The sequence below is a fragment of the Salmo trutta genome, chromosome 6 (assembly GCF_901001165.1).
Source record: "Salmo trutta chromosome 6, fSalTru1.1, whole genome shotgun sequence".
Lineage (NCBI taxonomy): Eukaryota > Metazoa > Chordata > Actinopteri > Salmoniformes > Salmonidae > Salmo > Salmo trutta.
The window spans coordinates 23,238,084-23,258,698 of record NC_042962.1 but is presented as its reverse complement, the minus strand read 5'-3'; the positions used below and the strand labels follow the sequence as shown (position 1 = coordinate 23,258,698).

At 41.4% G+C, this 20,615-nt stretch overlaps 1 protein-coding gene across 2 annotated transcripts; it reads right to left on the bottom strand.

The window, feature by feature from the left end:
* Positions 1–400: 400 nt before the first annotated feature.
* On the bottom strand, positions 401–20,600 carry nle1 (notchless homolog 1 (Drosophila)). Of its 2 annotated transcripts, none has more exons than XM_029755806.1 (13): positions 20,520–20,600; positions 17,727–17,894; positions 17,315–17,535; positions 17,107–17,186; positions 12,445–12,521; positions 9,885–9,982; positions 9,605–9,797; positions 9,349–9,484; positions 9,009–9,055; positions 8,706–8,908; positions 7,269–7,428; positions 1,842–1,912; positions 401–1,758 (listed from the first exon to the last, which is right to left on the bottom strand). In XM_029755806.1, the coding sequence occupies exons 2-13, from the start codon at positions 17,859–17,861 to the stop codon at positions 1,746–1,748; spliced, it is 1,434 nt and encodes a 477-aa protein (XP_029611666.1). In that variant the 5' UTR covers positions 17,862–17,894; positions 20,520–20,600; the 3' UTR covers positions 401–1,745. The 2 variants fall into 2 exon arrangements, with proteins under 2 accessions (XP_029611666.1, XP_029611667.1); XM_029755807.1 differs by having other exon boundaries at positions 17,727–17,900; positions 20,520–20,599.
* Positions 20,601–20,615: the final 15 nt, after the last annotated feature.

Below are 20,615 nucleotides of genomic sequence, written 5' to 3'. Positions count from 1 at the left end.
ACATGTGCAGCTGCTCCGTTTGCTCCGGCACCTATGACTAATGTCGACAATGCACCTTTTAAAAAGGCAATGTTTCTGACGTTTGAAGAGATCACATTTACGGTAAATGCTGCAGATGTCGTCTCAAGGGTAAATTACCAAGAGCAATGTGCTTCTCTACAAGGTGCCTTGGAATGAATCCCTACTTTAGTCCAAAACTGGTAAGAGATTTAACACTGCATCAAAATAAGCATGTGGTCACCCAATTAGCATCTGTTCTTGAAGTCGGGTCAACCAATCAGAGACTTTTCTATCTCCAGAAGACAGTTCTGTGAAAGAGTACATTATATTTCTCTCTGGTTATATAAACTAAGGCACAAACACAAACTGACTTCCACAAAATGACAGAGTACTCAGAACCTTCGATATCTACTGTGTTTAATAAGGAAACACTATGATCTTGGTTTACATAGTAGAATACAGAGGGAGAGGTCCTTCAGACACTGACTAGATCAGACACAGCAGATAACTTAAAAATAGAGCCATCAGGCTAGGTATAGAGGACCAGTCAGTCAAAGAACAGAGCAGCTAATGATCCTGTCACTAACTGTCCTGTCACTAATGTAGAGGGAAGCAGCAGGGCAGGACTTCGCCCTTCAGCCTTGCAGTTGACTGACCACAGAGGATTAGAGCAGAGACACAGCAGGTGTCAGGAAATAATCAAGAGAGAACCAGCGGGTCAGAAGCAGCCAAGACGAGGGAGGTTATTATAGTTTGAGTTGTATAGAAAAATTGCTATTTCGTTTATATTATTTAGTTTCAGTTTTAGCTTTAGTGTTAGGGATAGAAAGCATGCGTGGGTGGCTAGGAGAAGGGGGGGTTAACCTATTGCCACTAGGGGGCAGTAATACAAAAGGCGATGGTCATAGGTTATGTTTAAATTATAAATGTGACTGGTGCCAAAAATATAGTAGAAGGAAACCCTGTTGCACATGTTTGCACTAATGCAATACCTTTCAGCTTTAGTGGTACATTTAGATGTACTGCCTAGCAATTTCTTCCTGTTATCTAGTGATAACTAGTGATACACAAGCTAGGCCTATTTGAAATATCGCCATCTTCTGGCAGCATTTACCCTCCAGATTCAGTAGCATGAACCCCCCCAAAACATTAAAAACCCAAATACATTTATGCAGAACATTAGGAAAAAAACTAAAACTGATCATTCATGGCTTTTATTTTTAGGTAGTTTTGGAGTCAAATATAGTTTTCATTTTTCAAAACAGGTTTGTTATATTTATTTCAATTTACTAAATACTTTTTTCCTGATTAGTTTTACTTTACTATATTAACCTTGAGAGAGAGGATGCATTAATAGAAGACACCAGGTGTTCCAATGACCTGTTAAGACTCCTTTATTCCTACAGTCCCCTTGCTGTGTACCTGCCAGCTAGGGCTCAGGTATAGACATCAACACACACCTATTAGATATCGTACCTTACTAGCCTCAGGCTCCCTCCACTACTCACACCTCTACTTCCATGCCTCTGGTTATATCCTCCTCTCCATTTCTCATCACTTTCCCCCTCCTACATCACTTTGATCGGCAGTCCTCAGTAAGTGTGGTTGTTGTTGGCAGGTAAAGCAGGGCATTATGTTCCAATGTAGGACCAGGAAGTCTCAGACCACTGGCCCTGCCTTCTGTCCATCATCCTGGCTTCCTGATTGGTGGAGACAGGGGCTAGTAAGGCACGTGATTGGTGTGGCTACCTCCTCCATCTGTTAAGATACAGGAAATAGAGCGGTTACTCTACTGACCACAAGAGATCGTGTGAGGTAGTGACTGTGTGAGAGGGACTTACATTCTGAGACACTTGTCTTTTCCTCCACTGACTACTCTCTGCCCATCCGGACTCCAGTCCACTGCAAACACCTGTGAGTGAGAGAGTGACAAACATGTGCATCTTCAATATGTACCCATTGTTTCTCTTTAGTTCATTTAACTATATGTCACAAGTAAAAGCCTTGGAATTGTATCAACTTGCTACCCAAGTCTGGAAGGTTAAAACCACCCTCAGAATTAGGAAGTGTAACATTTTAAAAAATTCCCTTTTTATTCTACACATTTTATTTGCCCTAATAAAGTCTTATGACCAAGAATACTTTTTTAAAGGATCTACTCGGTGGGGTAAATGTTATTACCAAAAATAGAGATAGTTATTTTTCTTACTGACATTATTTCATACATTTTATATCCTTAGATTTTAGAGTATTCTGATTTTTTTTTTTAGCCAAGGGGGCATTGTGTTTTCAATATTGGTCAGGTATAACAGGAAACCTGCAAAATGTGTTTATATTCATGTTTACCAATACCTGTTACCTTTGGGTCCTGTCTAATTCTTTCTGCAAGTGGTTCATTTGCCAGTGCAAACAGGAGGGGGGAGAGGGTACATCCCTGTCATGTGCCGTTTAAAAAGGCAATTTATAGGTTTTTAAAACAATAACACTTAACAGAATTCCCAGTCAAATCCTATTGGATGGTATGACGACTAGGGAGCAATGAAGTTCTAACGCAGTCACACAATAGGTTGAATTTTGTCCCGAAGATGACAATCACGTCGACTGTTGTTCCTTTAATTTGTTATGTGCATACGCGACTCAACAAAAAAAATAACCTAGCAAGTGATCCCAGCTCTTTCCCTCACTTATTGGTTTCACTCAATTTCAATCCGACCACTCCCCCCTGCACCCAAGATCCCATTAGGCTTACAGAAATGATTGCCTATAAAAACATATCTAACTGATGGGATACACAAACAAAACAGTAACAAAGCTACATTCCTTGCCAAATCACTTTGCCAAATCACAAAACACTTTAATCACAAATACAAAATGGACTGGTTGATTAAAGTAGTGTTCCAACCATGAGCTGCAGCTTTGGAATAAATTAGTCTCGTCTATTTTGTGTTTTTTTGCGAACTGCTATAGTGTGCCATTTAGAATAGGTTCCAACCCCCCACCCCCTAAACAGGTTCTAGAGTGAAATATGAAACCAAAAACATTTGATGAAGGAAAATTGCGTATATTTATTAGTGTAGGTGTCTACTTTGTTTCATGTTTAACAAAAGCCTGCCCAACAAGTATATTTGTTGAATTTTTCCCCTTCCTGATGATTACATTTACATTTTAGTCATTTAGCAGACGCTCTTATCCAGAGCGACTTACAGTAGTGAATGCATACATTTCATACATTTTTTTTTCTTCCCCCGTACTGGTCCCCCGTGGTAATCGAACCCACAACCCTGGCGTTGCAAACACCATGCTCTACCAACTGAGCCACACGGGATGATGATTGGGATCTGTTAATGGTAGTTTGTGATAAATGCACTGTGATAAAATATTTTAAATACTAAAAATCGGTTAGTTTTTTCCCCTTTTAACGTTAAGGATTCAAATTTAAACCTTCACACAACACCCTCTCACAAAGCAACTGTCTTGATTATGCAAAAGTTATTGATTCTGCTCTTCAAAAGTCCTCACTCTTAAGGGCTAGGCGATATTACTAACACCATTTTTTTTTATGCATTTATTTATTACTTGTAGGCGATTCATACAGAAAAGCTGTCATCATGGCAAAGGATGGCTACTTTGAAGAATCTCAAATACACAATATATTCTGATTTGTAAAAAAAAAAAAAAAAAAAAAAAAAAAGGGTTACTACATGATTCCATATGTTATTTCATAGTTTATGCCTTCACTATTATTCTACAATGTAGAAAACTGTAAAAATAAAGAAAAAACCTTAAGTGTGGACAACGACACCTGACTGATACTGTATATATCCACTTTTAAAAAGTTCCCTAAATAAGCTTAGTTGTACAATTAAAAGCTAAAATACACTGCATTTCAAACAGTCAGCAATAATCTAATGAATCCAGGGCTTGTGAAATTGCACCTAGGCTAAAAATAAGCCTTCCACAACCACAAGACCTACTAATAATTTAATTATTATATCAAAATAGTTTATCCTACTTTTTTTAGAATAATCCCTGATCTGGGTTACAAAGTGTGTCAATGAAAATACCCTTTGTGACAAATTTAACCAGAACCATGCATAATGCACATTCACTAATGACTACCTTCATGTAGCAGGCGTAGAAAAGTAGGTCTCATTAACCTGTCTGGGCTAGGGGGCAGTATTTTCACAGCCGGATGAAAAACGTACCCAATTTAAAACAGGTTACTACTCTGGCTCAGAAACTAGAATATGCATATTATTAGTAGATTTGGATAGAAAACACTGACGTTTCTAAAACTGTTTGAATGGTGTCTGTGAGTATAACAGAACTCATATGGCAGGCAAAAACCTGAGAAAAAAATCCAACTAGGAAGTGGATTGTAGTTTTTCAAGACTGGGCCTATTCAGTATACAGTGACTTAGGGTTCAATTTGCACTTCCTAAGGCTTCCACTAGATGTCAAGTCTTTAGAACGTGTTTCAGGCTTTTGCAGTCAACAGAGAGCGAACAAGACCTCCTGGAGTCTGATGACCGAGAGAATGACAGGCCACAATTACGTGCGTTCACGTGAGGAGGTAGCTGTGTTCCATAACGTTTTTCAAGACATTGGAATCGTCCGGTCGGAATATTACTGAAGTTTTATGTTAAAAAGGCCCTAAAGTTGGATGTTTTACAACGTTTGACATGTTTCAACGAACGTAAATATAACTTTGTCGTGACATTTTTGGCGCGCTTCCTACATTTGGAGTAGCTTACTGAACGCGCAAACAACAAGGAGTTATTTGTACATAAATGGACTTTATCGAACAAAACAACATTTATTGTGGACCTGGGATTCCTAGAAGTGCCTTCTGATGAAGATCATCAAAGGTAAGTGAATATTTGTAATGCTATTTATGATTTTAGATGACTCAAAATGGCGGGTATCTGTATTGCCTGGTGTATTTTTCTGAGATCAGTACTCAGATTATTGCAAAGAGTGCTTTCCTCGTGAAGCTTTTTTGAAATCTGTCACTGCATAAAGGAGATGTTCATCTATAATTCTTTGAATAACAGTTTAATATTTTATCAACGTTTATGATGAGTATTTTTGTAAATTGTTGTGCTGATTCACAGGCAGTATTGGAGGCAAAATATTTTCTGAACATCACGCGCCAATATAAAATGCTGTTTCTGGATACAAATATGAACTTTATCGAACAAAACATACATGTATTGTGTAACATAATGTCCTAGGAGTGTCATCTGATGAAGATCGTCAAAGGTTAGTGCTTCATTTCACTCTTTTGGGTTTTATTGACACATGTCCTTGCTTGGAAAATGGCTGTGATTATTTTTGTCCATGTACTCTCCTAACATAATCTAATGTTTTGCTTTCGCTGTAAAGCCTTTTTGAAATCGGACAATGTGGTTACATCAAGGAGACGTGTATCTTTAAAATGGTGTAAAATAGTCGTATGTTTGAGAAAGTTGAATTATGACATTGTTGTTTTTGAATTTGCCGCCCTGATATTTCACTGGCGTCCCACCTAGCCCATAGAAGTTAACAATCTCTCATGCACAAGACCACGTGCTAGTGAGCCGCCAGCTCATCTTTATATTTCAAGTTTAGCCAACTTGGATCTATTTGCAAGCTAACAATTGACAGTCGAATTGTTATGAAAAAACCCTTCTGTTCTTCTCCAACTGTTTGAACAGCATGCTAGCCTGTCCACTTTGTTGTCCTCCACGATGAAAATCGGGGAGGGGACTGTGGATTGGTCTCCATCCGTAAGTACGTTAGTGTGTGACTCTCTCAGACACCACTGGCCCGTTTGTGACAAAACTTGGGTGAACGATGCGTCTTGCCATAGAGATCTGGCATTTACACAATTACACTGATTGGCCCAGGTGGGGCTCTGCATCATTCGTGGGGGACGACAGTTTACTGTTGCCTTGCTCAGATGTTAAATCAAGTGACCTACCTTATTTCTCAGAATGAGAACGAGTTGCCAATTCCTTATATAATTGTGTTTTATGCTTATTGTACATTCATAAAAATAGACTAGATAGCTAGTATAAGTCTTTGGTACGTGGTACTGTAATGCATTTTCCAGAATCACTGTTCATTGATACTCCCGTTTTAGTAGTGTCTGCTCTGTGCACAATTTCAGGAGTTGAGACATAAAAAGGGTATTGTTAGAAAAGGTTAAGGTCTCCCCTATTACAGTAAAATAATGTTTTTATGTGTTTCGGTGAACATATGACCGATTGTTGGAACAAACCTCAAATGCAAATAGCGAGTTCAAACCGCTTGTCAGAGAGGAAGAAGTGATCACTCATCTTGTTGTTGTGACCACTTCCGGAGGACGTCCTCCAACCAATCAAAGCTTTTGCAGTATGAACTGACATGTTGTCCATCCAATTGTAGAATTAGGACCAGAGAATTAACCTATTGAGTTGTATTGGGATTGTGCCACAGAGCATTATGGGGTTTCTATGCATTGAAAAGTTGGTGACATTGTTGGATAGAGACATACGCAATCACATTATTACACAATGATTTTACTCCTTGCTTGGACTAACTCATTCTTAGCTCTTTTGTCTAACTGTGTATGTAGTGTTATTGTTGGTCTTCCCAGTCAAATCCCGTCCTGCACTGGTCAAGCCTCTGAACACCTCAACTCATGCCTCATACAATCACTGCTGTGATCCCTTTCCAACACTGTAAGTAGCCGTCTCATTCTCATTCCCATAATATGGTACTATAAATGTCTTTATTAAACGCTTTAGGTTAAAAGAATTAGTCTGACGATTTTTGAAACGCACTTTGACGTCTCCGTGCGTTACGCGCCTATTCCGTGGGTCTCCCATCCTCCCCAATTTTTCAAGTTACCAGCCTCCACTGGTCTATGGATTTAATCAAAGTGTTGACAATGGAGTAGTTGACAGCTCCTTTCTGTGTAGCAAAGACCATGATTAACACCTGCTTAATTCTTCAATCATGTCTGTATTGCAGATAACTAAGAAAATGCCTCTTAAAGGGAAGCTTGAAGCCTGTGGAAGTCAACAAACTCTTACAAGATTCTTTAAGAAGAAAGCTGACGGCCAGTTGTTAAACAAGTCGTTTTTAAAAATAAATAACATACTGCAATTCACAAAGAGTTGCAAACACTAGTTTAAATTCTTTCACTCACTTCTCTTAACACATGTGGACCCAGAACTTAATTGAGCATCTCTTCTGTTTATTTTAGAGCCCCATTTGTGGAAAACACTATCCCTCCCTCTCACCTCATCTGCGTGTCCAGGTAGATCAGTGTGTAGTTTGCCAGTCTTGATGTCCCAGACCTTCAGAGTGGAGTCACTGGACCCACTGACCATCAGTCTACTGTCTGCTGACCACGCCACCTGGTACACTGCTGCTACATGACCACGCAGGGACTGTAGGTACCTACACACACACACACACACACACACACACACACACGGTTAGAGTCCCACCCGGTGGAGAGCAGAACTACTACATACAGAGACAGTGTTTATGTCAGTTTATGTATTGTATCAATGTCTTTATTCTCTGTAAACAGAACTGGTGCTTAGTGAATCAAATGTTCAATGTGAATCAGAATGGAACAGAGATCTGAACTCTGTCATTATGCAAGCACAGTCGATAGAACATGGTGCTTGTTGGCTCAATTCCCGCTGGGGCCATCCGTATGTCAAAAAAATGTATGCACGCATGTCCAAGCGTCTGCTAAATGGCATGCATTATGGATTAGAATTCTGCCACTCTTTATGACATACTTCCTAGCGCAGTTCCACCACTACTCTACATACTTCCTAGCGCAGTTCCACCACTACTCTACATACTTCCTAGCGCAGTTCCACCACTACTCTACATACTTCCTAGCGCAGTTCCACCACTACTCTACATACTTCCTAGCACAGTTCCACCACTACTCTACTACATACTTCCTAGCGCAGTTCCACCACTACTCTACATACTTCCTAGCGCAGTTCCACCACTACTCTACATACTTCCTAGCGCAGTTCCACCACTACTCTACATACTTCCTAGCGCAGTTCCACCACTACTCTACATACTTCCTAGCGCAGTTCCACCACTACTCTACTACATACTTCCTAGCGCAGTTCCACCACTACTCTACTACATACTTCCTAGCGCAGTTCCACCACTACTCTACTACATACTTCCTAGCGCAGTTCCACCACTACTCTACTACATACTTCCTAGCGCAGTTCCACCACTACTCTACTACATACTTCCTAGCGCAGTTCCACCACTACTCTACTACATACTTCCTAGCGCAGTTCCACCACTACTCTACTACATACTTCCTAGCGCAGTTCCACCACTACTCTACATACTTCCTAGCGCAGTTCCACCACTACTCTACATACTTCCTAGCGCAGTTCCACCACTACTCTACTACATACTTCCTAGCGCAGTTCCACCACTACTCTACTACATACTTCCTAGCGCAGTTCCACCACTACTCTACTACATACTTCCTAGCGCAGTTCCACCACTACTATACATACTTCCTAGCGCAGTTCCACCACTACTCTACATACTTCCTAGCGCAGTTCCACCACTACTCTACATACTTCCTAGCGCAGTTCCACCACTACTCTACATACTTCCTAGCGCAGTTCCACCACTACTCTACATACTTCCTAGCGCAGTTCCACCACTACTATACATACTTTCCGGTGCGTCCGTCCCAGATCTTGATGGACTTGTCGAAGGAAGCAGAGGCAAGAAGGCGTGTGTCGGGGGAGAACAGAACCTCGTTGACCAGAGCGCTGTGACCCGTCAGCCTCGCCAGTGGCTTCTTATCCTCTGCTGGGTTCCAGAGGAACAAGGTGAAGTCATCAGAGCCTGACACAAGACGCTCCGGGGCCTCACCCTACACAAAGGATCAGAGGTTCAGTGGACCCCAGGACCCCCTTGGCAGCAGCTAATGGGGATCCTAATAAATACACAACAGAGAGACAGGAGACACTCACCCTGACTTTGTTGTATCTCTGCAAGGCTTTCTCTTTGAGCTCCTCAACTGTGGAGAGAACAGAGGTGTCAAAACTATGTTCAATATCACTACTCAGAGTTAGGAAGAGACAGAGGTATGTATGTAGAGTCAGAAAGAGCAAAGAAAGAGGCACAGGGGAAGGAGCGAGAGGCACAGGGGAAGGAGCGAGAGGCACAGGGGAAGGAGCGAGAGGCACAGAGGAAGGAGCGAGAGGCACAGAGGAAGGAGCGAGAGGCACAGAGGAAGGAGCGAGAGGCACAGAGGAAGGAGCGAGAGGCACAGAGGAAGGAGCGAGAGGCACAGAGGACAGGTGTACTTACATGTGCCAGTCTGGTCCTGGGGGTTGATGGTAGCGTCGGCGGGTTCGAAGGCGCCGGTCCGTAGCACATAGTCAGTACTGAGAGCCAGGGTGTTGACCCAGTGAGCATGGCCTTGAAGAGTCCTGCACTGGACCCCCTGAGGAGGAGGGGGAAGAGGAGAGGGGTCAGATGAAGTAGAATGTCTGCCTCCCAAATGGTACCTTATTCCCTATATAGTGCACTACTTTTGACCAGGGTCTCTCACACACACACTTACGTCTTTAGCCCTCCAGACTTTAACGGTCCTGTCCTGTGATGATGTGTATAGCAGTCCGTCTCCTCCCCACTTCACACAGGTAACAGACTGGGTGTGCCCCGTCAGGATCCTCTCACAGCGACCCAACACAACGTCCCAAACCCTCACTGCTCCGTCCTTACTGCTGCTAGCCAGGTAACGGCACTCTGGGTTACTGAGAAGAGAGCGCGCAAGATAGTTATATTAGAGAGAAAGGAGAAACGAGAGAGATGAAAAGATAAACAGAAGAGTATAATCTTACAGGTGTAGAGGTTCCCAGGAGATCCATGTGATCCACTTGGTGTGTCCTGTCAGGGTCTTCCCCATCTGCTGTCCTGTCACTGGGTCCCATATACAGATCTACACAGATAGAGACACTGGTTAACACACACACACACACACACACACACACACACCTGAGACTGGGTCCCAGATACAGATCTGAGGAGAAACAGTGAGTGTGTGTGTGTGTCAATTCCAATGTCATTTCAAATTCAATTCTGGGGTTGAAGCAAGAAGTGGAGAAATTACTTAGAATTTAATTGGAATTGCAGCCATCTTAAATACTATTTGGGGAATTGAATTATAGTTTAGACTGTCTCAATTGGAATTGAAAAAGAAAACCATCCTTGGAATGGAATTAGAATTTTAAAACTTGAATTGTATTATGATTGTGCAAATTCCAAATGAATGTATTTAGTGCATTTAGCATTGACATGGAATGTAAACTTTGTTTTAAATCAAATAATTATATACATGAATGTGTATACATTATTTTTTATGTTTTCTGGGAATTGACATGCAATATATTTCCAGTTGGATTATTTTTGTCCAATTAAAGTGATAGTTCAACCAAATTACACATTGGTTTCCTTACCCTTAAGCAGTCTGAACTATGGCATTGTCATTTTGTAATTTGGGTGAACTATCCCTTAAAGGGTAGGAAGCACGAGTTTTTACTCACCAAAGTAACAGTGTGGTCAAAGACAGTTGTAGTCACAATCTGGTTACATATAACTACAAACAGTTACGTTCTGGGTTTTTTACATATTTATTAACTTATCTGAGAACATCTTCTAAAGTACCCACAATGCACCATTCTTCAACGTCATATGGAACCCAATATACTGCCGTTACAAGAGCCATGCTCTACTAACTGAGCTACAGAGGGCTACAACATGTTGCATTGCTTACCTTTAACCTCAAACAATTCTGGTGTCAGGGGGCTGATTAACATGTTTCCCTGCATGCCGTTTGACTGGTCAATTTTTTTTACAATTCTTTGTGTTGGTGTACATTGAACGCTCTTTATTTTATGCTGCACAAAGAAATATATATTTTTTTATCTACTCCAATCCGTCAGTGGTTGGATTTACTGCACCCGTTGTTGAGACGGTGGAGCCAGTTCATATGGTTTAGGTTGTCTGGTCAACTGTATGCACCTTAACTTGCAATCAGTCAATGCAAAAAGGTGGGTGATGAACTATCCTAAATACTGCAAATCCGCCGATTGGTTGGATTTCAAAGGGAAATAAACGCCACCCTGAAGGTTATCATGCATCTTCTGGTATTTGAATAAACTTAGAAATGCATATTAATTTATGCAGCCCTTGATAAGAGGCTGGACATGCAAGTGAATGCAATGACACTTCACATTCAAAAACAGTCATGAGTGGTAATTCCAGGGTTCACTCTAAAGGCACACATATATATGCAAATATCTGCATATATCCCAGAGTGCCTGTTAGTGAACATTGGAATTACCACTCATGACTGTTTGCTAGTGATGGTTGTTGCGTTCAATTCTTATCAACCATGTAGCCTTCACCAAGTGAGTGCCTAAGTGAATATACTATCCTTAAAAATGCAATCCTTTATGAAAATACATTACATATCACAAGGCTATACCGCAACAGTCTAGTTTTACCCTAACACAGATACTGAAACAAAAAATTACTTAAAAAAAAAAAAAATATATATATATATATATATATAAAACCTGCAATAAAGTATGCTGGGAAATATGATAATGATGGGTGTGGTTTTGAATGCATGAGTGTTTACTTTACACAGTAAAGTAAAAAGACAAATCACACTCAACTCTGGTTATTAACACCTAGGGGTTATTTTACAACACTGAATGTTAATTTAACTCCTGAACGAATAAATCTCTCATCCATTTTTATTGAGAGTGGAACTCCACTCTACCTTCAGTATTTCTGCTTTCATGAAAGGACTTGAACCCTAGTCTCCGGTGGGGAAGCACACATTTGCTTGTTGCTGGGAGTGTTGCCCACATGACCACGGCTGGCTGCTGTGAACAAGCCTCTTATTTCTATCATGAATCTGATTGTGAACTATGCATTTAAGAAATTAACATGTTTAAATGTTACATAATGGGTATATTACATAAATGGTTGTTTGAATAAAATAAAGTGTAGAAAATGTGTTTTAGGCGTTGCCCAATCTCAAAAAAAGGTTTAGCGATTGTAATAATTTTTAAAGCATGGAGCTTTGTTCCCACACTGTGCCAAACAAATTGGGGAAAAACCTGTCTAACGAATACAGTAGCCATTACCGAGTGGAAGAGAGTATTTTGGGCATTATTTCATACTGTTCATATTAAACAGCTTTCATTTATCTAGAATAATGAATTAGGAATTGTATTTTTGAATAATTACATTTCGAGATTAGTTGAATTGACTCAATTTAAGAACTGCTTTAGAACTACTCAATTTAAGAATTTTGAATTGATGGATTTTCTAGGGAGAGGGAACTTAATTTGTGGAATTGACCCCAACCCTGGTGTAAGTGTGTCTCACCTGGCTGTTCTTGCAGCCAGAGGCCAGCTTCCTTCCGTCAGGTGACCAGGAAATAGTCAGCACCCAGTGGGAGTGGCCTAAAGGAGGGGAGGAGACAGAGTGTTCACAAGGGTCAGGTCGATCAATTCCACACATTGCTCTGTGTGTGATGGCCCGGTTATTTGAATATTCGAACGGACGTTAGTATTCGATTACCTGACAAGAGTATTCATTTAAAAATAAATTATATACTGTACAATATTCACGACCCTGAGTCAGTACTTTGTAGAAGCAGCTTTCGCAGAAATTACAGATGCAAGTCTTTCTAGGTAAGTCTAAGAGCTTTCCCCACCTGGATTGTGCAACATATGCCCATTATTCTCTTCAAAATTCTAGACAACCATTTTCAGGTCTAGCCATAGATTTTCGTGCAGATTTAAGACAAAACTTTAACTCTGCAATGCAGGAACATTCACTGTCTTCTTGGTTAGCAACTCCAGTGTAGATTTGGCTTTGTGTTGTAGGTTACTCTCCTGTTGAAAGGTGAATTCATCTCCCAGTGGTCTGGTGGAAAGCAGACTGAAACAGGTTTTCCTCTAGGATTTTGCCTGTGCTTAGCTCCATTCCATTTCTTTTTATCCTGAAAACTCCGGTCCTTAACGATAACAAGCATACCGATAACATGACGCAGCCACCACTATGCTTGAAAATATGGAGAGTGGTACTCAGTAAGGTGTTGCGTTGGATTTGCCCCAAACATAACACTTTGTATTCAGGATAAAAAGTGAGATGCTATGCCACATTACACTAGTGCCTTGTTGCAAACAGGATGCATGTTTTGGAATTTTTTTTATTCTGTACTTCTTTCCACTCTCAATTAGTTTAGTATTGTGGAGTAACTATAATGTTGTTGATCCATCCTTAGCTCTCTTCTCCCATCACAACCATTAAACTGTCACTGTTTTAAAGTCCCCACTTGTCTCATGGTGAAATCCCTGAGCCGTTTCCTTCCTCGCCGGCAACGGAGTTAGGAAGGACGCCTACATCTTTGTAGTGATTGGGTGTATTGACACACTATGCAAAGTGTAATTAATAACTTCACCATGCTCAACGGGATATTCAATTATTCTTTTTTTTTAACCCATCTACCAATAGGTAGGTGCCCTTTTTTGCGAGGCATTGGAAAACCTCCCTGGTCTTTGTGGTTGAATCTGTTTGAAATTCACTGCACGACTGATAGATAATTGCATGAGCAGGGTTAAAAAAACAACAACATGTTAACCACTATTACTGCACAAAGAGTGAGTCCATACAACTTGTGTGACTTGCTAAGCACATTTCTACTCCTGAACTTTAGGCTTGCCATTACAAAAGGGGTTGAATACTTATTGACTCAAGACATTTCGGTTTTTCATTTTTAAATTACATTTGTAAGCATTTCATAAAACGTAATTCCACTGACATTACGGAGTATTGTGTTTAGGCCAGTGACCCAAAAAAAATCTGAATCGAATCCATTTTAAATTCAGGCTGTAACAACAAAACGTGGAAAAAGTCAAGGGGAGTGAATACCTTCTGAAGGCACTGTACAAGGATGAACCATGACAGTCAACATTTTTATAAAACAGTTTTATGAGTGTGCCCAGTTATGCCATTCTAGGCAAGATCAACACATGCCACCCGTGTCATGTATAGTATGGCAGATAAAGATTTCAAATGGGTGAATAGACTAGAATAAGGATGTGTATCATGCGCAGCTGGTGCATTTTAGCTGAACTTGCTAATTCAGTAAGACCTGGAAACGAAACATCATTGGCAACTATTCACATCGGCGAGTTTAATGTTGCAATCACTAGGCAGCCAACTGCCTATAGTAAGAAACAGATTTATAACTTATAAGTCACGTATCTAACACGTCACGACACCACACTTTCTTAAAATGTGATTTTAAACCTAACCGCACTGCTAAATTTATGCCTCAACTTAAATTAAGACCAAAAGCACATTTGTTTAACATAATTTTTAAGACAGACAATTTGGATTGTGGCTGTGCCATCTAGTGGAAACCTATGAGTATTCAACGAACGCCTACCTGGGTTTTCTTTTTTTTTTTTTTATTCAAAGTGCCCATTATTACAATCTAACTAGGCAACATAATTAGAATAATCGTTCTATTTCCATGATTCCAAAAGATCATCAAAGTGTTTATTTAAATCGCAAGTCAAATTCTAATAGCAATATTTGGTTAAAAGGCATTGTAGCACCTATTTCTCAATGCAAGAAACACATACAATAGTAACTTCGAGCACCCCAAGGAAACATTCCCAAAAGACAAACTCATAAATCAAATTGTTCTAATACTGTAATGTTGTTCTATAACTTAAGTTTGAGGTGTTCTCCAAATCAGCTTTACTTAGGGAAACCATCCCACAACGCCCTGCGGTCAGCATCACACGATGAATGAATAACTTTTTTTAAAAAGAAGAAAAAAAAAGTGGGATATATTTTTGTAAGTGAGGCGGGTGAAATTGGGTGTCTACCCGTCAATCTGTGTGGCACATTTAATCCCTGAGAACTTCCATGGGTATCAACAATGGAAGGAGGGCTTCTGAAAAAATTTGCTTCACAAAGTAGATGCCAGCAGCACCAGCAGAGGCCGCGAGCATCATCACTGGCATGGAAGTGAACCGGGTAAGTGAAAGAGCTAGCTAGCTTCCTACCTCTATGCTAATGTTAGCCATCTATAGAGCTACCACATTCAGCTCACATCTTCCATATATAGAACACTGATGAAGCTAACCAAATGTAAACATGTCTACCAGCTGGTGGTAGCCAACTGCTGATGCGGTCATAGACGGTACAAGCCTTCACTTCCTACATTTCCTAAATGAATGTGGCTCCTTCTCTAGCTGGCAAAATACGTGAGCTAGATCTTGTTTGTGTACTGCCATAACATAGCTATGTTTTCACTGGTATGGGATAGTAAATATCCTACACCTAGCCCTTGACTCATCCCACATTTTGTTAAACATTTTCCTTATCAATCTACACACAATACCCCATAACGACGAGGCAAAAAGAGGTTTAGAAATGTTTGCTAATGTATTAAAAATTTAAAACAGAAATACCTTTACTTATATAAGTATTCAGACCATTTGCTTTAGACCCATGTGCATCCTGATTCCATTGATCATGAAATGTTTCTACAACTTGGAGTCCACCTGTGGTAAATTCAATTGATTGAACATGATTTGGAAAGGCACACACCTGCAAAAACCAAGCCATGAGGTCGAAGGAATTGTCCGTAGATCTCCGAGACAGGATTGTTTTGAGGCACAGATCTAAGGGTACCAAAAAATAGTTGCAGCATTGAAGGTCCCCAAGAACAAATGCCTCCATTCTTAAATGGAAGATGTTTGGAACCACCAAGACTCTTCCTAGAGCTGGCCGGCCCAGGCAAACTGAGCAATCGGGGGAGAAGGGCCTTGGTCAGGGAGGTGACCAAGAACTCGATGGTCACTGACAGAGCTCCAGAGTTCCTCTGTGGAGATGGGAGAACCTTCCATAAGGACAACCATCTCTGCAGCACTCCACCAGGCCTTTATGGTAGTGTCCAGACCGAAGCCACTCCTCAGTAAAATGCACATGACATCCCGCTTGGAGTTTGCCAAACGGCACCTAAAGGACTCTGACCATGGGAAACAAGATTCTCTGGTCTGATGAAACCAAGATTGAACTCTTTGGCCTGAATGCCAGATGTCACGTCTGGAGGAACCCTGGCACCATCCCTACAGTAAAGCCTGGTGGTGGCAGCATCATGCTCAGGGGATGTTTTTCAGCAGCAGGGACTGCGAGACTAGTCAGGATCGAGGGAAAGATGAACAGAGTAAAGTACAGAGAGATCCTTGATAAAAACCTGCTCCAGAGCACTCAGGAGATTAAACTGGGGCGAAGGTTCACCTTCCAACAGGACAACAACCCTAAGCGCACAGCCAAGAAACACAGGAGTAGTTTTGGGACAAGTATTGAGTGGCCCCGCCAGAGCCCTGGCTTGAACCCGATCGAACATCTCTGGAGAGACCTGAAAAAAGCTGTGCAGCGATGCTCCCCCATCCAACCTGACAAAGTTTTAGAGGATCTGCAGAGAAGTACGGGAGAAACTCCCCAAATACAGGTGTGCCAAGCTTGTAACATCATACCCAAGAAGACTCGAGGCTGTAATTGCTAACAAACGTGCTTCAACAAAGTACTGAGTCAAGGATCTGAGTACTTATGTAAATGTCATATTTCAGTTTATTTTTTATACATTAGTAAACATTTCTAAAAGCCTTTTTTTGCTTTTTCATTATGGGGTATTGTGTGTAGAATTTTAGAATAAGGCTGTAGTGTAACAAAACGTGGAAAAAGTCAAGGGGGTCTGAATACTTTCTGAAAGCACTGTATTGATTAAATAAGATTTTTATTCTATAAAGACTAATTGTGTCACTATGTTGTGAATATTGTCTTACTCTTCACAGCAGTTTTCTTTACTAAAATGTGAAGTGCCACTGGGTGAGCACCTCCTGGTTAGTCTGGCTAAAACACTTCGTTTTTTTTTGGTTGTGGTATCGTTTTCGGTATCGTCATACTAAACCTGGTATCGAAGTCAAAATTCTGGTATCGTAACAACACTAGTGTGTGTACCTCTGGAGGTATGTTGTGGTGTCTCGGTGGTCAGGTCCCAGAACCTCACTGTAGTGTCTCCAGAACCACTGGCCAGGTACCTGAGGAACACACACATTATAGCTAGCCCAGCGTGTGTGTATATCTCTGTCGGTATGTGTATATCTTCGTCTTTGTGTGTGTGTGTGTGTGTGTGTGTGTGTGTGTGTGTGTGTGTGTATATACTTACTTCCCAGTAGGGCTGAATGCGGCAGAGATGACAGCCTCTGTGTGTCCCTGTAGTGAGGAGGTACAGCGAGCAACAGCCCTGACCCTGAACACCGCCTGGGGTTGGTACACTACGGGTAGAACCGTCTCAGTCTCCGCCCCCAGCGCCTTCACACACACCCTCAGGCTCTCTACCACCTCCGCCTCGCCACGCACAAAAAACGCCAACGGTACCGGCTCCTCCTGGAGCGATATGGAGAAGAGGTATTAGTCAAATCTAACGGTGATCCAAATAAACTATCACAACAGCCCAGGACAGAGTCGAGGGAGGGGAGTAAGAGGCAGGGTTAGAGAGATGGAAGTTAAGTGTGGATCATGGGGCTGTCCGTGGGGATTTAAGGCAATACGTTGCGGTGTGTGAGCATTGTGTGTACCTTCTGTAGCAGTGCATTGCAGACCAGCTGTAGTTTGTCAGGTGTTATGTCCAGCGGGACATCAAAGGGAGAACCCAGCGGCTCCCCCGCTTCATCCTGAAACTGGATCAACAGCCGTTCCACGTCACCGGCCATCCTTTCTGCTCAGGGATGGATTAGGGGTCGGAGCTAGGGCTGGGACGATACAAGTAGAACCATTTTTTACAAAGGCAAAAATAAAAAACATACGAAACAGACCAAACTCATTGGTCTTTAAAAAAAATGATGCATGTCAAATAGCTTGTAGCGTTGCATAGTATACCAAAACTTCTGTACTTTTCCCCCCTACTAGACCATGAAAAACAGTCCAGTACTAGAATTTGTTACTTCTGTCAAATGTGTCTCATGGATCAACTTGCATACTCATGTCTATCAGCGCAGCCGAGGTCCGTCCCCCTTATAGAGTGAGACGGACACTGTGCCCTGCTCCAGTTACTCATTGCTAGCCTGCCCTGCACTGGGAGTCTGGGCTGCATCATAGCTCCCCACTCATGCTGCACAGAAGTTAACACACTAATCATGTCTACACGGCATATAGAAAATGTTGAAACTCAATAACTAGGGATGTGACAAAATGGACAGTTCAGGTTCATGTGTCTGCGTTTAAAAAGCTGTAGTGTAGTCTACCCTGACAGACAAACACGCCATAACCGAGGCGATTTTAAGGGGCCACATAACATTATATCTGAAAAGGGTAATTGATACAGGCTATACAGGTAGCCTACTGTAATTTCATGAGACAAAAACACCCCCACCCACTCAGCAACAAAGACTGGCCCGAAGATACTGTATCCCTGCGACATCGGTCCCATAAACGGCCTAAACTAGGATATTCTACACACAACAGACCGAAGACTGAACACATCCAGTCATTAGAAAACAGCAGGCAGGGTAGCGCAAGGGAGAGAGGAAGGGCAGGCAGAACTGTGCGCATACACTACCGGTCAAAGGTTTTAGAACACCTAGTCATTCAAGGGTTTCTCTTTATTTTTACTATTTTCTACACTGCAGAATAATAGTGAAGACATCAAAACTATGAAATAGCACATATGGAATCATGTAGTAAGCAAAAAAGTGTTAAGTCAAAATATATTTTACATTTAAGATTCTTCAAATAGCCATCCTTGGCCCTGAGAGCATTGCACACTCTTGGCATTCACTCAACCAGATTCATGAGGTAGTCACCTGAAATGCATTTCAATTGACAGGTGTGCCTTGTTAAAATAATTAATTTCCTTCTTAATGCGTTTGAGCCAATCAGTTGTGTTGTGACAAGGTAGAGATGGTATACAGAAGATAGCCCTATTTGGTAAAAGACCAAGTCCATATTCTGGCAAGAACAGCTCAAATTAGCAAAGAGAAACGACAGTCCATCATTACTTTAAGACATGAAGGTCAGTCAATACGGAAAATTTCAAGAACTTAGAACGTTTCCTGTGCAGTCGCAAAAAAACATCAAGCGCTATGATGAAACTGGCTCATGAGGACCGCCACAGGAATGGAGGAGCAGAGTTACCTCTGCTGCAGAGGATACGTTATTAGAGTTACCAGCCTCAAATTGCAGCCCAAATAAACACTTCACAGATTTCAAGACATCTCAACAGCAAATGTTCAGAGGAGACTGCGTTTATCAGGCCTTCATGGTCGAATTGCTACAAAGAAACCATTACTAAAGGACACCAATAAGAAGAGTCTTGCTTGGGCCAAGAAACACGAGCAATGGACATTAGACCGGTAGAAATTTGTCCTTTGGTCTGGAGTCCAAATTTGCGATTTTTGGTTTCAACCGCCATGTCTTTGAGAGCCGGCTGGTGACAAGGTTTGTGATTCATTTAGAATTCAAGGCACACAGCGATACACCATCCCATCTGGTTTGGGTTTAGTGGGACTATCATTTACCTGTCACCTGCAAAACAATTTAAATACCTGCCGACTTCAGTTAGTATGTATGCAACATGTGCACACATTTGCTCATGACCGAAGACACGAGCACATGCACACTAAGTGAAGTCAGCAGGCTTTTACACATGTGTAACCGGTGTGAAATGGATAGCTAGTTAGCGGGGTGCGCGCTAATAGCGTTTCAATCGGTGATGTCACTCGCTCTGAGACCTTGAAGTTGTTGTTTCCCATACTCTGCAAGGACCGAGGCTTTTGTGGAGCGATAAGTAACGATGCTTCGAGGGAGTCAGTTGTGTGCTAAGCGTCCCTGGTTAAGGGCGAGGAGAGGGACGAAAGCAATAATGTCACATGCGTCAGGTAATATACATGTCTTCTTCAGCACCGCACTCTAGAAAGTGGGTTTAACGTTAAGTTTTCTGTGGATATATTGTCTCAAATTGCCTACATGTGAAGATCAGACAACCGGTAGAGTAAGTGTAAATGTAAACAGTATTCTGGCTTGTAAAGAACGTTTACACGATTTTGCAGAGTAGCTATCCCAAATAATGATGTATTAGAAACTGATTAATCAGACTAGGTGCTCGTAATTCACTAAAGTATGTGAAGCAACAGGGAGAGATGGCTTCCCATCTAACGTTATGCCTACAAACTAACGTTAATAATTGGAGAAGTCAAATTATCATATTTGGTTCAAACAGTAGCCGGGCTAACATGCTAGCTTGTTTCCCAGACATGTTATTGTGGCTAACTATGCCGGTTCTGATCATTTGTTTCAGATCCTCCTAACAGCAGCCGACACCTCGACCTTAAAACCAAACGATTTTACAACGTTAAACACAGATAAAGAAATACCTTTTCAGTGTTCCAACAACTTCTGAATTGCAACACGTGTGTAGGAAGTGCACGCAGCAGACCTAGCAACGGAAGTTTCTTTAACGTCACTAAAAT